At 30.6% G+C, this 18,724-nt stretch overlaps 1 protein-coding gene across 50 annotated transcripts in view; it reads left to right on the top strand.

The window, feature by feature from the left end:
* The window catches only part of Hr3 (nuclear hormone receptor 3 ROR-beta), a 138,298-nt gene that overhangs the window by 110,064 nt on the left and 9,510 nt on the right, over nucleotides 1–18,724 (top strand). For 24 of the 50 annotated variants that reach the window (XM_088196070.1, XM_088196097.1, XM_088196064.1 and 21 more), the window contains 2 exons: nucleotides 12,014–12,127; nucleotides 13,123–13,236. In XM_088196070.1, coding sequence (XP_088052196.1) covers nucleotides 12,014–12,127; nucleotides 13,123–13,236 — 228 coding nt within the window. Of the gene's footprint in view, nucleotides 1–11,494; nucleotides 11,800–12,013; nucleotides 12,137–13,122; nucleotides 13,237–18,724 lie in introns of all 50 variants that reach the window. The other 26 variants (XM_088196067.1, XM_088196052.1, XM_088196079.1 and 23 more) reach the window with 4 other exon arrangements.

Here is an 18,724-nt window from a genome sequence, read left to right as displayed (position 1 = left end):
TTTTAGAAATTTTGACTCGTTTCCGACTCCTTCGATCACTTCGCGGGGCAATTTCGAGCGAGTCGACTCGCGTGACCTTTCGCAAGTCGGCCGTCGTAATTTATCGACGAGTGCGAAATTAAAGTTCGAAGAAGCAGCGATATTTTAAAAGTGGACAGATTGCTTCTAAGTTATGGTCGCGAGTTTCAGCGTTTTGTTCGCGGGTTTTGGCGACTCACGTGCGACTGCGCGCGATAAAGTGACAATTCGACAGTGAATGAAGCAATTATCGCATTTTTTCGTACGTTCACTCGTGACATCATAAGTCAAGGGATTAATTGCGTGTCACGCGTGTTTTATTTACAAAACAGCGCTGTCTAATTGGCAATTTGCCATAAATAAAAGTAACATTATCTATGAACACACAATAAGCTATCTAGGGCATTTGATACCCATATTCAATATTTTTAAATAACATATATAAATATATTTTTTTCAAATTAAGCTTTACTTTACATCGCTGTTAGACAAATTAGTGGTAACTTTAAACCTCAATATCCAATGACAAAATTATTTAAAAAAAAATTGCCTTGAAAATACTAAATAATATGATTCATTTTCTTTTAATCTGTGATATTTTCTTTAAAATAAAAATCGGTTAGGTAGTAACATAAAAAGGTAATCCCACTTTAGTTTCAGATTTAAAAAAATCTTCGTTTTTTTTAAATTCTCGCCCCATATACGGAATTTTTGCTTATTAACATACCCAGAGAGGCGGAAATATGATTCGATACGTTGCAAATTAATCACTCAGTAGGACGATGAAATTGATCATAATCTTTCCGTAAGTTTCAATACACAGTTCGTATAAAATTGTTATTTCTGTAGAACAATTGAACAATATTAACGTGTTGAGCGATGCATTTTGTAAATGTGTTGTTACAAACTAACACTTGACACACGCATGATTATTGACGGCTGTCTGATTTACAGTGCTGCCAAAATAATAAATTTGAATAAGATCATTCTGTATATGTATACAATATATACGTTTCTTTAAGTCACATTTTTGATGTGTTAGTGTTCAAGCAATAGATTATACTCCAAGGTATTTCTTGCTCAAATCGTTTTTGCTATGTCAGACTAAGTATCATGTATCTAAATGTGATTGATTCAAAGTTCAAAAACATAACTTGATTGAACTACCATTTGACATTTAACTATCAATCGGCGATATAAGTAGAGGGGGTGGGTTGCATGTAATGCATTTTCACATATGGACTATAAATACATAATATATTTTTCATCTATGTAGTGCTTCACAAAATACGATTAAAAATATCATAGATTTTCTTCACACACAGACTTAACTGCATAGTAATGTTTTTTCCGATTTTTCTGATACAAAACTTTGCTTATTAAACATTATAATTAATAACTGGGAATCGCTGACATATATTTTAAAAATGATTAACTTGATGCCACTTTTAATTAATATATACAACTGGGGCAGATTTTTTATTAGTAGTGTAAAAAAAATGATATTGATTAATAAATTGTGAATCGTATTTTGATAAATAGATTGTAAAAATCTTTGATTTGTATTTTAGTATTTTTAAAAATCTATAAAAACAACACCTCTTTGTATAGAATAATTAGCATGAAGAGAATAAGTTTTGTTAATTTAATACTTATTATAATAAACGAATAAGATTACTGATAACAGTACTGACCTACCTCATCATTATTAGAAAAACTTTTCTTCCCCGAAAGGTGTCGTTAAGGGAACCGTACGATTGTAAATCGCTAGGAGTAAGATCAGGAATATATTGAGAATGCTTGAGAAGTTCCCATTTTTTTTTTTGTAATACGAATAGCAACATATCACGCATTTTAAGAGGAATACTCTGGATAATCTTGCAAAATAAAACACAATGGAGCACTGCTCGAAAATGGTATATTCACTCATTGAGCGGTACCGCCATATTTCAAATGCAATATGAATTAGCTGGCAGTTATAATATTAAAGGACAGATTATATTCTAATTATAAATAAAAATAAATTTATTCACCCACATTTGAATAGCAACAATTTTGCCATCAAATCGTCAATGATTAATTTAATCGATTCAAATGATTTTTATTTAATTGCCCAGCTTAGCGTAGACAAATCTCAGTAATTTTTTTACAAATTCAAATCTCAACTGCGTGCGCTTCGTCCGGCGTGGACGTCTCTTTTTGGCAATAACTGCTCGGTTCTCGGGCATCATCATCGTGTCTTTGGTTAATTTGCCGTGTCAATGATGGTCGGCTAATCGGCGCGTCTTCTTCTCGACGACCTCTTAGCAACGGGCCCCGCAACTGTAATCGCCAAACATATGATCGGCGAGCGGCATGTAAAAATATATGCGGTAGTACGGGCGGCCCCGTGTGTACGAAAGGGGTCGATGACTTTAGCGGGACGCACACAGACGCGCGTCCGCAAACGCTCAAACTTTTAAGATTCGCAACTTATTTATTATTTTTTACAATTTAATTACACTATATAATAATTTTGATTTTTGTCGCAAAGATGAAATTACTCGGTTTGTATGGAAAAATACACGCTGATTTCAACCGTATCATTAGTTATACTCCAAAAGGTCTCATTTTTGAATTAACAATATTTAGAATTTTTTAAACGAAAATATAAATATAAATTAATTTAAACATTTTTTTATATAAATGTATATACATATATATTTCATAAGAAATTATTTACGATAATTTTATGGGCATGTATGACATAACCAGAACAATAGGCAAGTAGTGTAAATCGGTGACTAATACCTGAAAGACCTGGGTTCAAATTTCATATGGATCGTAGTGATATCAATTGTTATCATGTCAGGGGTATGGGAATTCATCGACGAATATTGTAATGAATAATTTAAAATAAAAATCAAGCTAGGTCGTATCTCAATACTTAGTAGTGGTTGTTTATGTTTATCCTTTTGCAACGCGTTGGGTTAACGCCCGTTATGTTGCATTGAAAGAAATATTAAAAACAATTTTCACATATACTTATCATAAATGTGATATGGATATTTGATTTTTAATAAATTTCATTATACTGAATTAATCTTCAGTATAACAAGATTATTGCCAATAAACGCACGTCTTATCTAATTATTTTACATATTTCTGAAACAGAACAACATGTTCTCCTCAGCAGAACATAATGTCAAACAACATTTGTGTCAAGAATATGTTAACTATACATACGTATGTACTTCCACGCGTAAATTATGTTATATTTGATTTTATTATGTGTGATAAAATCGAATATGACAAAGAACTAGGCATGCTAAAATAAATGCACTTTTGAAATCAACTTATAATAGATATTTGGGGAGGATCACTATATTATAAGCTTGATCCTGGTGAAATACATTAAGAAGTAAAAAAAATTTTGCCATATAAAAAAATAGAAAAACATAAAATAAACTGTCAATATATTATTAATATAAAAAAATCGATTCAACAATAGAATAAAAACTATAATAACTGTCAAAATAATGATAACCAAAACTAACGACATGAATATTTTATATACTATATAATATTTTTAGAATTTTATAAACAATTTTTGTAGTGATTTTCATATCAAAATATTTTTTTTTTACTTCTAAAATTCATATTTTTAATGTACAACATCAAACTAAGCTTTATATTATACTGACTAGATCGATAGATCAATGGTGTAAGTAGGTGACTAATACCAGAAAAGCCTAGGTTTGAATCTCACATGGGCCCTATCATTTATCAATTTCTATCGTGTTTCAGAGAGCAAAATTAGATCGAAAATAACCCCCCCCCCTAGATTTTCCTAATTTAACGAATGAATATCGTAATAAATAGAAATAAAATTAAGTTAGGTACATAGTGACATCTATTGATTTTAAGCTGTAATATTAGTTTAAAATTAATAAAACAGATGTCACTGTTTTACAGTCTGGCGTCTTACTACTTAGTAGTTGTTGATTGTGTTTACTCTGTTGCAACACATTCAACGGAAGATTTAAAAATTATATTTTAATCAATCGTAACATGATTTTTGAGTAATTTGTCAAAGCAAAAATATTTTTTTTGTTAATTTTAACCATTTGGAGTACTTTGTTCATACTATATTTATAGCTTTGATATAATATAAAAGAAATAGTTTTTTTATTTTTTTTTATTTATTGATCACTAAATTATTTAAATAAATATATTCATTCAAAATCATCATTATTTTTAATAAGGTAAAAGTATAAAAAAACTTTTGATTAATTTATCTTACTTTTAAGTACTCCATTCCTTTGGTTCCACGAAAACACGTCATTCTTGAACCATCTGATGCATGCTTTATCCTTAACATAAATCTCATATAAATAAAATAAAACTAAAAAAATTTAAGCTAATATAATATACGAATACTTCAACAATGATTAAGATCGTATACAAGCTATAAGTGTGTTGATGAAATACGCCGAAAGATATATTATTAAGTGGCAATGAATGTCATACTTATGCTATAACCATCATAGTCTATCAAGTTAATTGGCAATAATCACGTTCTAAGCGTTTACATTTTGTTTATAAGAATCAGTGAATACTGACTGATTTTCCACCAGTTGGTAGTTTTAAGTTGTACGGTTATTCAATCATAGGTAAAGGCATTTCATTAGAAATAGTTAAATATATTTTATTGGATATATACTATTATTTATACATTGTATATATTTTCGATTAAATCACATTCACTGAACGTGTCTTACCTAATACTTTCACAGATTCATGGAACAATAAAAACATTGACGAGTTTATGTAGCTAAATTCAAAAATCATTTATAGCAAGAATATGTTTTAGTTTAACATATTCTTGTCGTAATTTATATATGACTCCCATAGAACATGCTACATATTTAAGCTGTTTTTGAGCAATGCGTTTACTTGAAAGAATTCACGAAAATAAGTATGTATTGTTTATTATAACTAATTTTATATTTTTGCTTTAAAATCATTTATAAAAAATATTTAAATATACGTAGCTGAGAAGAGTTCTCGGAGAAGAGTTGAGGGCAAAGATTGTTCCCACGCCCGATTAGAATAGAGGCTCTGCATCAGTGCAAAATTTTGTTTTCCAATTTATTATATTCCTACCCATAAATTGGCGATAGTTGGCCGTTCGATGCGCAGATTAATCGTCGGCGTGTCAAAGGTCAAATCTGAGGGGTTATTGAACACCCAGCGCCGTTAATCATGGCTGTCCGTAGATAAAAATAAACGTTGCGCAATTACACGGAGAAAAGAAGCGAAATCATCGATCCTTCCGCGTGTGACGCGTGCCACGCGTCACCGGTCATTCGCGTGTCACATCTACGGTGACGGAATTCCGTGTCACTGGCTCACCGATTTTATTTCTGTTCGTCCATATACGCTCGAACATCGGCGATGAATTGGCCATTGTCCAAGAACGTGAGGCATCCCTATACAAATCTTACAATTCCTTTAAGCCACTGGTGCACGATATTAACTTGTAGCTCTTGTATTCGGCCGTGCAGCAAGAAAATGTCCAATAATTAAGAATTTCTTACATAAGACTCACAATACTTTAATTCAATGTGTTATACCCTGTAGATATTCTTAATGAATTTTTCTTTTTATAATTAGGATACTTTTCGAGGTAAATATGGCTTTATGTTTCATTGAACAGATTATGTTACAGATAATTGATATGAACATCGTATCCATCTAATATTCATTTCATCATGATTATATTTAACCCTATAAACGCCAATGACTAATTATTGAGTCACCTGTTTTTTCTCTTCACGCGTCAGTATTTCTTTCTGAAAGTAAATATAAAATACTTGGTTTACTGACAAAATAAACTAATACAATAATCATTATTAATTAAAAAATTGTAAATAATTAATCAATTTGTTTTAAAAAATAATCAAAAAGTGACTCACCGGTGAGCTGACGTTTAAGTGGATAAGAATATTATATATTTTATTTATTATTAATTATTTTACGTAATAAAATTAAACCTACCACAGTACGACGTTTCTTCAGCGCTTTTTGTAGTATCAATAAAAGTAAAAACGTGTAACGTGTATTAGATTGCGCATAGAATACGAAAAAAGTACGGATCGCTCACAGTATTCTATAACCGCTTTTCACGCTCGTTATTACGTGAATTGCTCGTTTATGTAATGTACGTAACGGCTTCGTAATTCTGTGGCGTGTCTATACTACAGATATTTATTTTTCTATTATTTATTCGATTTTTTAAATGAATCACTATTATTTATTATTATTTATTTTTTATTTTAATTGTAGAGATAAAAAACTGGTTTTGGAATGTGCAAGTCCATTTGATCAAATATAAAAACAGATTTTTTTAACAACACATTAATGATAAATCAAATTTTTATAATTTTTATATTGGTTGAATGATCGAAAACGATCGTAAAAAAATATTATAATAATATTGTAATTAGTTGCTATGTAAGTATTATGCATAATTTTCCTCGAGGCCTAATCGTCATAGCTCATACTTTTCTTGACCTATCGCAAGGTTTTTAACCCTTATCGGTCCAATGACGCTCTGAAGCGAACTTCCGGATATACAGCTGTGCGTCTTGCTTTTGTGGTTTATATTGAGTTAATAGTAACTTATTATAATGACGAATTTTATTTTATTATTTGAGTACTAAAAAAAAATTGCACAACAATATACAGCATTTTAAAAATTAATTACATATAAAATTATTTTAGGTTGACATTGAGCTTTGATATTCTTTTAGTTAACGAAAATCTCGTAGTTTTTCTCAATTTAAATATTTATGAAGAGCCGCATATGTAAATCTGTAGAAAGTTAACATAAATAAAGTAAAAAATAAATTTTAAGGGTTAATTAAACATATATATGATATTGCACAAAAATTAATTATACAAAAAATATTTTAAACAAATCTTGATTTGTTTGAAACATATTTGTAAAAAAATTGGTATGATTTATCTTATCTCAATTTTTTTGAAAGACATGTAATTTAGAAACAAATCATTGTTAATTTGTGGATTTGTGCAACTCATGCTGTTTTTCTGTTCGCAATTATTATGTGCTTTTGCGGCTCTAGGTGTTGAAACCTCCCCCCCCTTTCTTTTAATAATACTAATAGAAAATGGTAGATCTGTGTTTTTTCCAAAGCTTAGAGCCCAGAGACGTCAATTTGAGGGGGGGGGGGAATTTAAAAATGCTAGAAAAATACATGTTATTTAATGAAATACATACTATGAATTTATATGAAATCGAAATATGAAAAAACATGACCACTGATTGGACAATTTTTGACCCCCCCCCCGTCCCGCCTGTAAAAGCTTAAATAACATCCCTGATTCTAAACCAGAAATTTTCATGTTATCCTTTAAAGAAAATCTAAAAAAAACAGTCTCGAATCATGTCATTTCAGTGAAATCATTGGAATATATTTTCACTGGTAGATAAACATATATTTTTACCAGTGAAAATATAATTTGTCTGGCATGCGCTAGTAAAATTAAATGATTCCAACTCTTCCATACATAATAATACGCATTTACATACTTATCATTATTTATTTACATGCGATGTATAAATGTAACAGTGAATGTATATTTTTCTGTCCAAATAGATTTTTAATTTTCTCTATTTCTAGTATTAAATCCATGTACGTCTTTATTCCTTATTAAATACTTTATGCATATTATTACTACATATTATTTTCTAACTTATATATATAAATACCCAAAAAGATGTATTTTATATTTTTTTATATTATTAATTTTATCATTAATATATATTATAAACGGCATAATATAATTGTTTTTTGCGCCCTTCTATTGGTCAAAATTCAGCTTAGATATGCTTTATTCGATTCTCACTTATTGTTAATCGTAATATTGTTATAAAAAGTCTTAAGAGTGTTTCTACTGCAACGATACGATTTTATTGCTTTTGACGTGGATTCTAAACAGGAGCGTTACTTGGTATGGGGGGGAGGAGCAAGCAGAGCACTCTTCTCTCCTTACATTTGGCTAGAAAAATGCATGTCACTTAATGAAATACTTTGAATACAAATTAAATCTAAATAATATTAAAACCACCACTGACTGCCCAACTTTTGTCTCCTCCCTGGAAAAGTTGAAATGACGTCCTTTCTAGAGCCGCAAGGGCAAACATCTAAGCAATAAAAATATTATATAAATCAGTTAAAGACCTAATTTTCTTAACCTTAATTATTTGTATAATAAAATTATAAATTGATAATTCGTTATATAAAGTTAGTCAACATTTTATATAACATTTTTATCCTTATTTGGCCTCAGAATACAATTCAAGGAAAATAGCAGCTTATCTGCAAAACATCTAAAACAATAATTTCAAAACATAAAAAAATCACTTCTCCACGTTTTTATTTTCACGAAATAAATAATTACGATTAATGTACAATTGCATCACGATATTTTCTTGTTTTATGTAAAATGGCAGTAAAACTCCAAAAATTTCTCCATGCGCTGTAAATGTAATATGTAGTCATTTATGAGTAATATATTTATGTTATAAATCCAGGTTTCTGAAATATGTTAATTATATACACATAATTTTGTTTTTAATATTAATGTTTACATAAGTATGAGTTGAAAATGAGAATGGGGGGGGGGGTTATTGGCCATTTTAACGTATAGTTTTTAATCATTAAATGTCATTATCAGATTTTTATTGATAGCGTATTTTTATAATTAAATATAATAAATAAAATACCATTTTAATCTATGATATTTGTATGTATGCGTGTGTGAGCGATTTTTCTAAATTTACATACGCCGTCTTGTAAGTTGTGTAATTGGCCAATTAGCAGTGTTTTTAATTTCAACCCTAACAAATAATTTTCTGTCCATATTTGAACACACGTCATGCAATCCGTAATTTTTCTTTGTCCATTTTCCTCATCCGACCGAATACTGAAAAAAAATATTGAAAAAATAGCAGTTCCCACATGTTGAGAGGCGCGCGGTTCGGGTGTCGAGTGAGGACGTTCATTGACTCCGCGGGTCTGTTGACCCAGTGGCGCGCGGGTTATTGGACCCCCAATTGTGGCCGCCGCACACGTTCGCACAAAACTCTCGCGCCGCTTCTTCTTCTTCCCGATCGCCGCCACTTCTCCCACGTGCTACCGCGCACAGGGGCTCCCAACATTTTATCACCTGCTGCTTTTTATTCACCGTGTGTTAACTGAGTTGGATTGCGCAATGTCTACGACTGATGACGTAACGGATAGATTTTGGCGATATCGCGAATGCTCATGCGGTATCTGACGCGATAAAAATGTGATTGTTGTAACAAGTGTCATTTTTTTGGAGGCGCACATGTGCGCGCTTGTGTAGGGCCGTTGTTAAATGGGCGGGTTAATAACAGGGGCGCTAAAATTATGCACTTTTTTTAACAAAAATATTATTTTTACGCCTATATTCACATACTGATATTAGTAGGTATTGAGTTGATAGCTTCTGATAAGTACAATATATATTATAGAATAGTGTTACTGTGGCAAGAGAACAGGAACGGAGTGCGTCGCTCTGATTTATCCTATTATTTATTAATTTATTACAATTACGATTATATTTAAACATAGATATAAGCATAAACATTTTTAAATTAACGTGTGTCTGTATGTCATTGTCTGTGTTTTTGACAGAATTTAACATGGTACTTGGCTTTCAGAGATGGGAGGGCTTGCGTATCGCGCCTATATTTTCTCTCTCATCTCTCTTGCCGATGTTTCAAATTCCGATGTTGGGGTCAGTATCTAGGGCAAGGCTCTTTACATAGCCTTTGGATGCATTCTAGTTTATAATATTGTTCAAGGAACCTTATATTTAGATAATAATTTAAGATGTTTTTTTATAAACTACCCATATTTTCACATATTAAGTTGAAAATTCTTCTATTCAATGCCCTTGATTTGATAAAAGTTACAATTTGAACACAATCATTAAGAACAGCTTTAATTTTCGGCAGTTATGGATACAATTAATAGTTAAATTATTTAAATAATAAAATTGTAAATAAATAAAAAAAAAATAGTAAATAAAATTGTTGAATTTTATCTCAGTAGTCCGTTTCAGAAATGCGGAACCCTTTTAAAACTTTAGCAGAACCCAAGAATAACTAAGGCGTAGTCTAGAATTTTCCAGCTGCATCGTCTTCAGATTAGTTACACAATCAAGACGAAGTCAAAAACATAAACAATGATATATACTTACCTTATTGCACCACTATTCTTAATACACAAATACACGAAGCTAAGTTACTCGTGTTGGAGGGAAGCATTTTCGAGCTCTATCGCTAGTGCTACTCTATAACTCGCAATTGAGCATCGGTGGATTGTTGACACCGCCCCTCAGAAACTTATAAGCGCTTCATTGAGGACACCCTATATACAAATAAATACGGATACGATCTGTACTTTTATCTGATATATCTTAGGAAGTTCCTCTAAATCTTGTAAGGGATAATTTATGGATTGTAGTGTTTCTTAAGCATTTTTGACCATCTCGATTCTATACGATAACATTTTTTTGTTCAAAAAGATTAAGATTTATATGTGCTACAATAGTTTATTTTGTAGAAATACTTTTTTTACCAAAACACGTGATATATAGTACATATTTAATTTATTTAATTCTCTTATTTTAATACATATAACATATTCTCTACGAGCTGAGGCTCATTATTAGAGATTTTTAATACCATATATGTATGTATGTAGCTCGATTTTAATTAATCATCACGATATTTATCCGTGAGATTAGAAAAATCTAGTTAAACTTAATCTGTGATGGTCGATTAGAATTCTAATTATATAATAATCACTAATATAAATTTAAATATACTAAGATTTGTATGGTATTTGAACCCAGGTCTTTCAGGTCTGTAGTAGGAAATTTATACCACTCGTCAATTAATTTACTTATTCACTTGGGTAGAAGACGTGAAATTTTATCTGTAAAAATCAGTATTATTTTATACAAAAATATCATTATTGCTACAGTGGTGTATTGTATATAATCTATTGTTTTGCAACATGCATATGTAAGTCTGCTGTTCATAACATATCCTTGTCAGAAATAATTAATTGCTTAATGTATATATAATATATAAAATTATGCGTTGAATAAAAATCTGTTTTACAAATTAGTTCTCTTTTAATACGTGTAGTTTTTTTATTACAAAATATATACTATCACTACAAAAATACGATACATAATTGTAAAATCAAATACTATATTTTTGAAATCTGAGTATTGTTTTATGTGCGAATTGTTAAAAATTCGTGGAAATAATGCATAGAATACTTGAAATGACTATAGCAAAAGCATATGCTAACAAAAACTTGATAATTTTTCGTCAAGATTTCCATAAAAAACAAATATAATTGTATTATAGTGCTCAAAATTCAGCTTAAAGTGTGTTATTAAAATCAAACATAATAGTGATTTGAAGAATCTTGTTTTTGCGACTATATCTACAAATCTTATTGAAAAAACGAACGATACTAGATATTAACGTATAAATCTTGTGTGTTAAAATAATGTTTTAATGTGAAATCGTTAAATTTAGGTGAAATCGCGTTCTTATATGTTTGCCATGATGTATATTTTACAAAAAATCGTGTTGGTGACTACTCAGACGCAGACTACTCAACTGATTTTAATAAAATCTCACTGTAATGCTGAAATATAAATCTAAAGGTAACCGAAGAGGGGAAGGGGAATATTTACTTTGCCATTTTATATCCACTGTTTTCAACGACTACAAGACAAACTACTGCTTCAAATGCGGAGTTTTTGTGTAATAGTTATTGTTTAAAAGAAAGGATATTGTGTATAACAAGGGTTAACTAATAGTCCTTCGTTGCTTCATTTAAATTACGATTCTAATGTGTTATTTATTATTTATTTACAGCCCAGATCGAGATCATACCTTGCAAGGTATGCGGGGACAAATCTTCGGGTGTCCACTACGGGGTGATAACCTGCGAGGGATGCAAGGGATTCTTCCGCCGCTCGCAGAGCTCCGGTCAGTACGGTTAATATCGCACGCTTTTTTATTATGATTTATTTTATTTGTTTTATACAACGCAAGCATCGTCCGATTTACTAAGATTTTTTTAAATAATATTTTTCACAGAAGGGAGATGAATCAAATGTTATCTTACATAACTCGGGCGCTGCTTGTGTTTATATGCAATTTTCACACGTGTCGTTATGATCGATTCCGATAGATCAGTACACGTGTCGTTGCGATTACGTGACGAACACAATAGAGCCAACTTTGGTTCATTGCACTGCCACTGTGACTATGTGTGGCCATTGAGCTACGTTATTACATATCGTACAGTTAACTCGCGATAAACGTATTCTACAATTATATTTTTTTGTTGCGTATTTTTTCAATTCCCCTTTTAATTGAACGGTCGCGTGTGCATGGTCGTAGATCGTCGCGTTATGACCGCCCACCGAAATAACGCAGACATTTTGTTTTGCCTAATAATAGCAATAAGATATTCGCGTCGCGTCTCGGTATTGTAAATATTTTATTTTCGACGCCGGCTAATTGCGACCGCAAGCGTTCAATCGAACAATGGCCGAAAATATTTGCGTTTGGACCTTTGCGGATACGCATTTTTTCTTGAAAATGGCCGTCGCGTTATCGCGCGAAAAGGAGCGGTTTCCGGTTCGATAACCGTTTGCTGCTATTGTTTTTCGAAAAACAACTCTCGCAAAACAAAATTTGTTGTTATCGTTAGGTACTACTACTGGTCTGTTTGGAGCCAACCACTGTGACGTCATATACAATTTTGGAACGTTTCAACAGATTATTTTTATTGTAAAATCGAGCTTTCCTTTGATGACACATTGACAGTTCTTATGAATCATATCAATCTTAAAGATTATATTTAAATGTTGCCAGCCCAATACTGTGTATCCTTGCTCTCTTTTGTTTGCACGTTGGCACTACTGATTCTTAATGTATATATTGTCTCTTGACGTGTTTTTGTTGAATTTTTTCAGTGGTGAACTACCAATGTCCTCGGAACAAACAATGTGTGGTGGACAGGGTGAACAGAAACAGGTGTCAGTACTGCCGCCTGCAAAAGTGCCTAAAGCTCGGCATGAGCCGAGACGGTGAGTAACATTTCATATTTATTATCACATATCAACTAGTAAATTTTCACAGAATCTAGAAGAAGATAAATATTGTTTTAGAAAAAAGTCATTAAACACAAATATACATTAAAATATCAATAGAATAAATAGTGCCTTATAATTGCCGTGATGATTTCAAATATTTACCTGCTCTTCACCGAGCAGTAATCAATATTTTCAAGAGCTTGTGAACATGCCTTATGTAAATATTATAATGATTTAAAGCACGTCTACTCTTTCTATATTTATATAATTAATAAATAAAGAATAAATTCAACCGTGCATTAAAAAATATCCGAGTTGTAAAACTCGTTTTTATACCGTTACTTGTTTGCTAAACACAAACGAGGTATACGTAATTGTATTACTTACCATGTACAATGTACACTATCAATTATTACTGTTATAAAATATTCGATCGTTAAAACTCAACCCATCGAACTAATTAACCAGTAAATACGTTATAAAGCAGTCAAGCGTTATTAAAACATCAGTAAGTTAGCACATGCGCAATTTGAACTCAGTTATTCGAAAGTGTGTGCATTTTATATAAAGGTTAAAGTTTAATATTACAATAGAACCTTACAAGTTTCTCGATGATTTATAAGCAGTATTAACTATTGCGTTAAGGAAAGTAGTGTTAATTAACTTGATTTTCGTATTAGTGAATGCTGAAGTAATGGAGCTTTTAATTTTGTTGTTTGGTATGTACTTTATAATATTTTTTCTTATGAATACTAACTTTTATTTAACAATAACAATAAAAAGATTAATGAAGAGAAATTTTACGATTTTATGAAAACGTGTATTTTTGATGCTTAGTGAGATGATTTTCGATATTTTTCGATGTATAAAGAAGCCCGGGAAATATTTTTTTTAAATCTCTTGAAATTTGAGATGTTAGTATATTTAATGGAAAATGTGTTTTTAAATGTCAATACTGAAAAAAGAATTGCCATTTTAAAAAATATGTTATGCTAATGAAAGTTTCTGGTTTAATAGAAAGTTTTTTCTATTGTACAGTGGTATCTTGACTTATGATTTGTTATGTGACGAAGCTCGTAATTCAAATTACTCGTATGTTAAATCAATTTTTCCCATTGAAATAAATTAAAATGCTATTAATCCAATTCAATGGGAAAAATTGAAATGTATTAAAGCCAAAAAATATTGTAAATACATACTATCTAAATAAATGAAGTTTTTTTAGTTACGCCATACGTATTTTTGCTCGTATGTCGAGTCAAATTAAATAAAATGCTCGTTTCACAAAATATTCGTAAGTCGAAGTTCCACTGTATATAGAAATGTTTATAGAGCTTAAAATAAAAATTGAATAAAGTATAATTTCATAACTTTTTACAAAATCTAGATTTTTAAAACTAAGGAATTTTTTTCATAGATGTTTACAGAAAAGAATTAATTTTATTAGTCGAATTATGGATGACTTCGACTATTTTCATTATATTTTTTATTGTTCATTAATCAATGATAAACATCATATTGTTGTAATGCATTTTCGGTTTCTCAAATAAATTTTATTAATCTACTTATTTTATATTTATTTACACACATTTGAAAGTAGCACTAAATCTATCTTGCACTAAAATATTTTTTCTTCGTATGTTTATTTTATATGAATAAAATTGATGTAGTACATTTATATTATACACATATACAAATTATTTATTTTCGAGTTTTATTGAAGTAAAAACTTTGATTTCTGTGATTTTAATAAGTGCCGTGATTCAGAATCTATAAACGTTTCTAAATAGTGTTACCAGATTAAAAATATGTATTAAATAACATTAAAATTTATAATTTATTTCTCATATCTGTAAAATTTTCTCAATCTGCAAATAGTACCGAGAGTCCTTGAATGCATTTTAATATTTTTTTAAATAATAATAGATTTGTATTTTTATTAGCCATACTTTCCAGTTGCTTATAAACGCAGTCGATAAAACAGTGGCCCGCTTTTCCGGCGTCAGATCTTCGCTCGGCCATTTTGTTGCATTGCGTTTTCCTCTTACAGTGTTGCCATAACCATAAGCGCTTCTCTTCTCAGAAAAAGCCTATTTCGCAACACCGTCGTCATTACCATGCACTCGTACGCAATTCAAATTTATGAAAAGTGTTGCCCGCGCTGGATGTGCGGCAACACAGAGACCGTTAACAGAGCCAGGCCCGCATTGTAAATTCAAATAATCGCGAGCTTTCCTCGGTCTTTCTCTCATGCATATTGCATGCTAATTTTCAGCCATCTCGCATGATTGACAGGTGCCGGGCATTATCATCCGATGCATAATTCGGAGCTAATTTAGTTCCTTTTTCAGGGTGACGCTGAATTTTATATTCCCAGAAGAGAATAATTTGCGAGCGGCGCGTTTATACTTTCTCAGAAGCTGGAGGAAAAATGAATCTTTTTCCCTCGGCCATTAACATTCTTCTCCTCCGCGGTCATCTCATATTGAAACGCTTCCTGGAGAGTGGTCTTTTTTTAGGCGTTTCCTATATATGTTAAATCTGATTTTTTGACCGGTCAACGGCTAGACGTATTGCGTTTTAACCTCAGCAACCCCCCGAGGAGCTTCCATGTGGAAGGAAAAGCCATTATAGACCACCCTCGGCTTAGTAAATGTTACTTTACTCTCGATATATTAAATTATCTGGCTATAAATATAGTCGAGTATATATTTAGGTTCTTTATTTAGAAATACAGAATATAAAATAAAATATATTTTTTATTTACAAATGGTAGATAATGTCGAAACTATGGTAAAATTATATTGAAAAATGTCATTATCCAAATTATATTTAATAAAAAAAATACGAATATAATTTAAATGCAGAAAATGTTAAAGTGAGTTGCAACAGTATGTGCACAGCATTATATCAGTTGTTCAGATACTTAGTTACGTTACTATGTTATTGAAACCAATATTTGGCTCAGAGATACGACAGTAATTCATCTTAATTCGACAATACATATGACTTAAAAACGTATATTTCAAACTCATGACAGAATTATTAAAATAAATATTTCAAACGCGACCAACTTCACGCGTTGCACAATGTTTGAAGTGTAAAAATAAAGTAATTACGACGATGTCAAGCTTATGTGCATTTTTTCATTTGCAAACTGGACTAAATTGTATATATTTTCAATAATTAACGTATTTCATTACCATTACTTTTTATACTCACCTCACGCCGTTTCGTAGTGGAGTTGTTAAACCATATCCACGACGTCGAACTATCTTTGTTTTATTATATATAACAAATTATTTTTCCGTCTATTTGTTGATTGTTTCGAGCCGTCTCGCTACTCTGAAAATAAAATGATGTAATGGAATTACATATGTGTATACATAAATGTTTATAAATAAACGCGAAAACGCTAAGAAAAGTTGGCATCGAGATTTGAGCCAGTGACACTAGGTGAGTTGTGTTTATAAATAAAGCGGCCGATAACGGGTTACCGACCCCGAACACGTCACTGTTGACTACCGCTGGCCATTGACGGAGACTCCCAAAGTGCGGGCCGTGGTTCGCTGATAACGCGAGCGAAAATCAAAACAACAACAGTAATACTCGTATGTGTATGTAGATACATACATATGTAATGTGATTCGAGCGTAGAGGATGTAGCATTTTGGCAATTTTCATTTTAAATTGTAAAACATTGTTTCGTGACGTTGGTCATTTGAGCTGCGTCGTTATGTGTGTGAAAAAACTGATAAGAGATTGTTGAGTATGTTGACTTTCTACGCGTGCGATGCGTGCAGTTTGCATTTTTAAATGTTTACTCTTTTTTATTCATTATTTCTAAATTTAGTAACAAATATCCTAATTATATTGTTTAAAATCACTGCACTTAATTTATTTCACAAGAAAACTCGTATGGTTTTGAATACGAGCTAACCTTATCTTATTCTCTGGTCCTTCAAATCGAATAAAAAATATTATTTAAAGTTCATTTTGCCAATTCAATTGCAATCAATAATACTATTTATATACGGTTTTGTATAAAATTATATCAGTATATAAATAAAAAACTGCAGTCTTTCGTTGTTCTAATTTTTTTGAGATAACACATTTAATTTAAGTATTAAATCATGTCAAAATAAAAGTTCATAACATTACTTATATTAAAAAAATATAAGAAATCTCACTAAGCGGTTCAGTTTATCGTATTGTAGTTCTGGAAGGGAATGTTTAAATTATATGTATACAGTATGATACATGTACACATTAATGCATATTTTAAAACAACATATAACATAAAAAAATTATATCAATTCTAAAAAAAATATTTTTTTTAATAAAACATATCCGTTTTAGAACTTGTGGTATTTATATCGTACATTGGCACTATTCTAATCGCAAAACTTTTACTAGCTTTTGTTTATTTGAACTTGTTTGTTTGCGTGAATTTAGAATTTAATTATATGTGTAGAAATTTATTATATTTCATCTCAGATTTTAGTATAGCGTTTTGAATATATTTAAATTAAATAAAATTACTATTATAATACTTATTTATAATGATAGCGTTGAGATAGGTCATGTCGGGTCAGTTCAATTAATACAATATTGGGATAGGTCGCAACAGGTTAGGTGGTTAGATTATTTGTACAACTTTCAAGTTTTTCCTTGTGCGACATTTTCGAGGTCACAATCTAGAAATCGCTTAGCAACAGATTAAGCAATTGTTATCTTTTTAGCATTTGTTTAGTGATTATGTATGCTCAATGAATCATAAGCTTGGTCTTAAAATACTAATATAATTTATTAGATAAATTGCGAAATATATATTAAAATGGTAATGAATATTTCAAAGTTAGTTTAGTGGCATTTAAAACGGATGTCAGTGTTGCCAGTAGATTTTAATTGGTTGAATCCGTAAAGTGCGCTTCGAGTGGAATAGCATATTTATTACTATGTTCGGACCATTTTGGCTAGATTGAAAAAATAATGAACGGATAAAAATACAGAATAGCAAATAAATGTGGTCGATTTATACAAACGTTTTATTTATAGTTTGGCAGAATTTTAACTCTTCAAATAATAATTGTTTAGAATAAAATGCACCAAAGAATTTTATTTTCCTTTATTTTTATAAAAATGTCTTACTACTTGTTGTTGTTCTTTGCGATTTCCAATAGTTGAAAGCTTGGACGCACATTGACATTTATTTTGAAATTTCACAAGCACTGCATGTTTTATTTAACAACATTCTCAAGGAAAATTTGATGGTGTAGTACAACATTTTTGAATGTTTTTATCCATTAGTTGATTTTTTATTTATTTAGTTCTGATTTAATTTATTAAAAATATTTAGCAACGAGCTTTACTAAAAATCAATAAACGTGTGAATATTTATGAATTAATAAAAGCAGATACCCTAAATACCACAATGGACTGACATGTTAACATATTGCATTTGAAACCTAAAAGAATTTTC

Source organism: Plectrocnemia conspersa, unplaced genomic scaffold (assembly GCF_051122295.1).
Source record: "Plectrocnemia conspersa isolate PC_06_02 unplaced genomic scaffold, ASM5112229v1 ptg000010l, whole genome shotgun sequence".
Lineage (NCBI taxonomy): Eukaryota > Metazoa > Arthropoda > Insecta > Trichoptera > Polycentropodidae > Plectrocnemia > Plectrocnemia conspersa.
The sequence above is the reverse complement of the archived record's forward strand: the minus strand, read 5'-3'. Positions and strand labels throughout refer to the sequence as shown.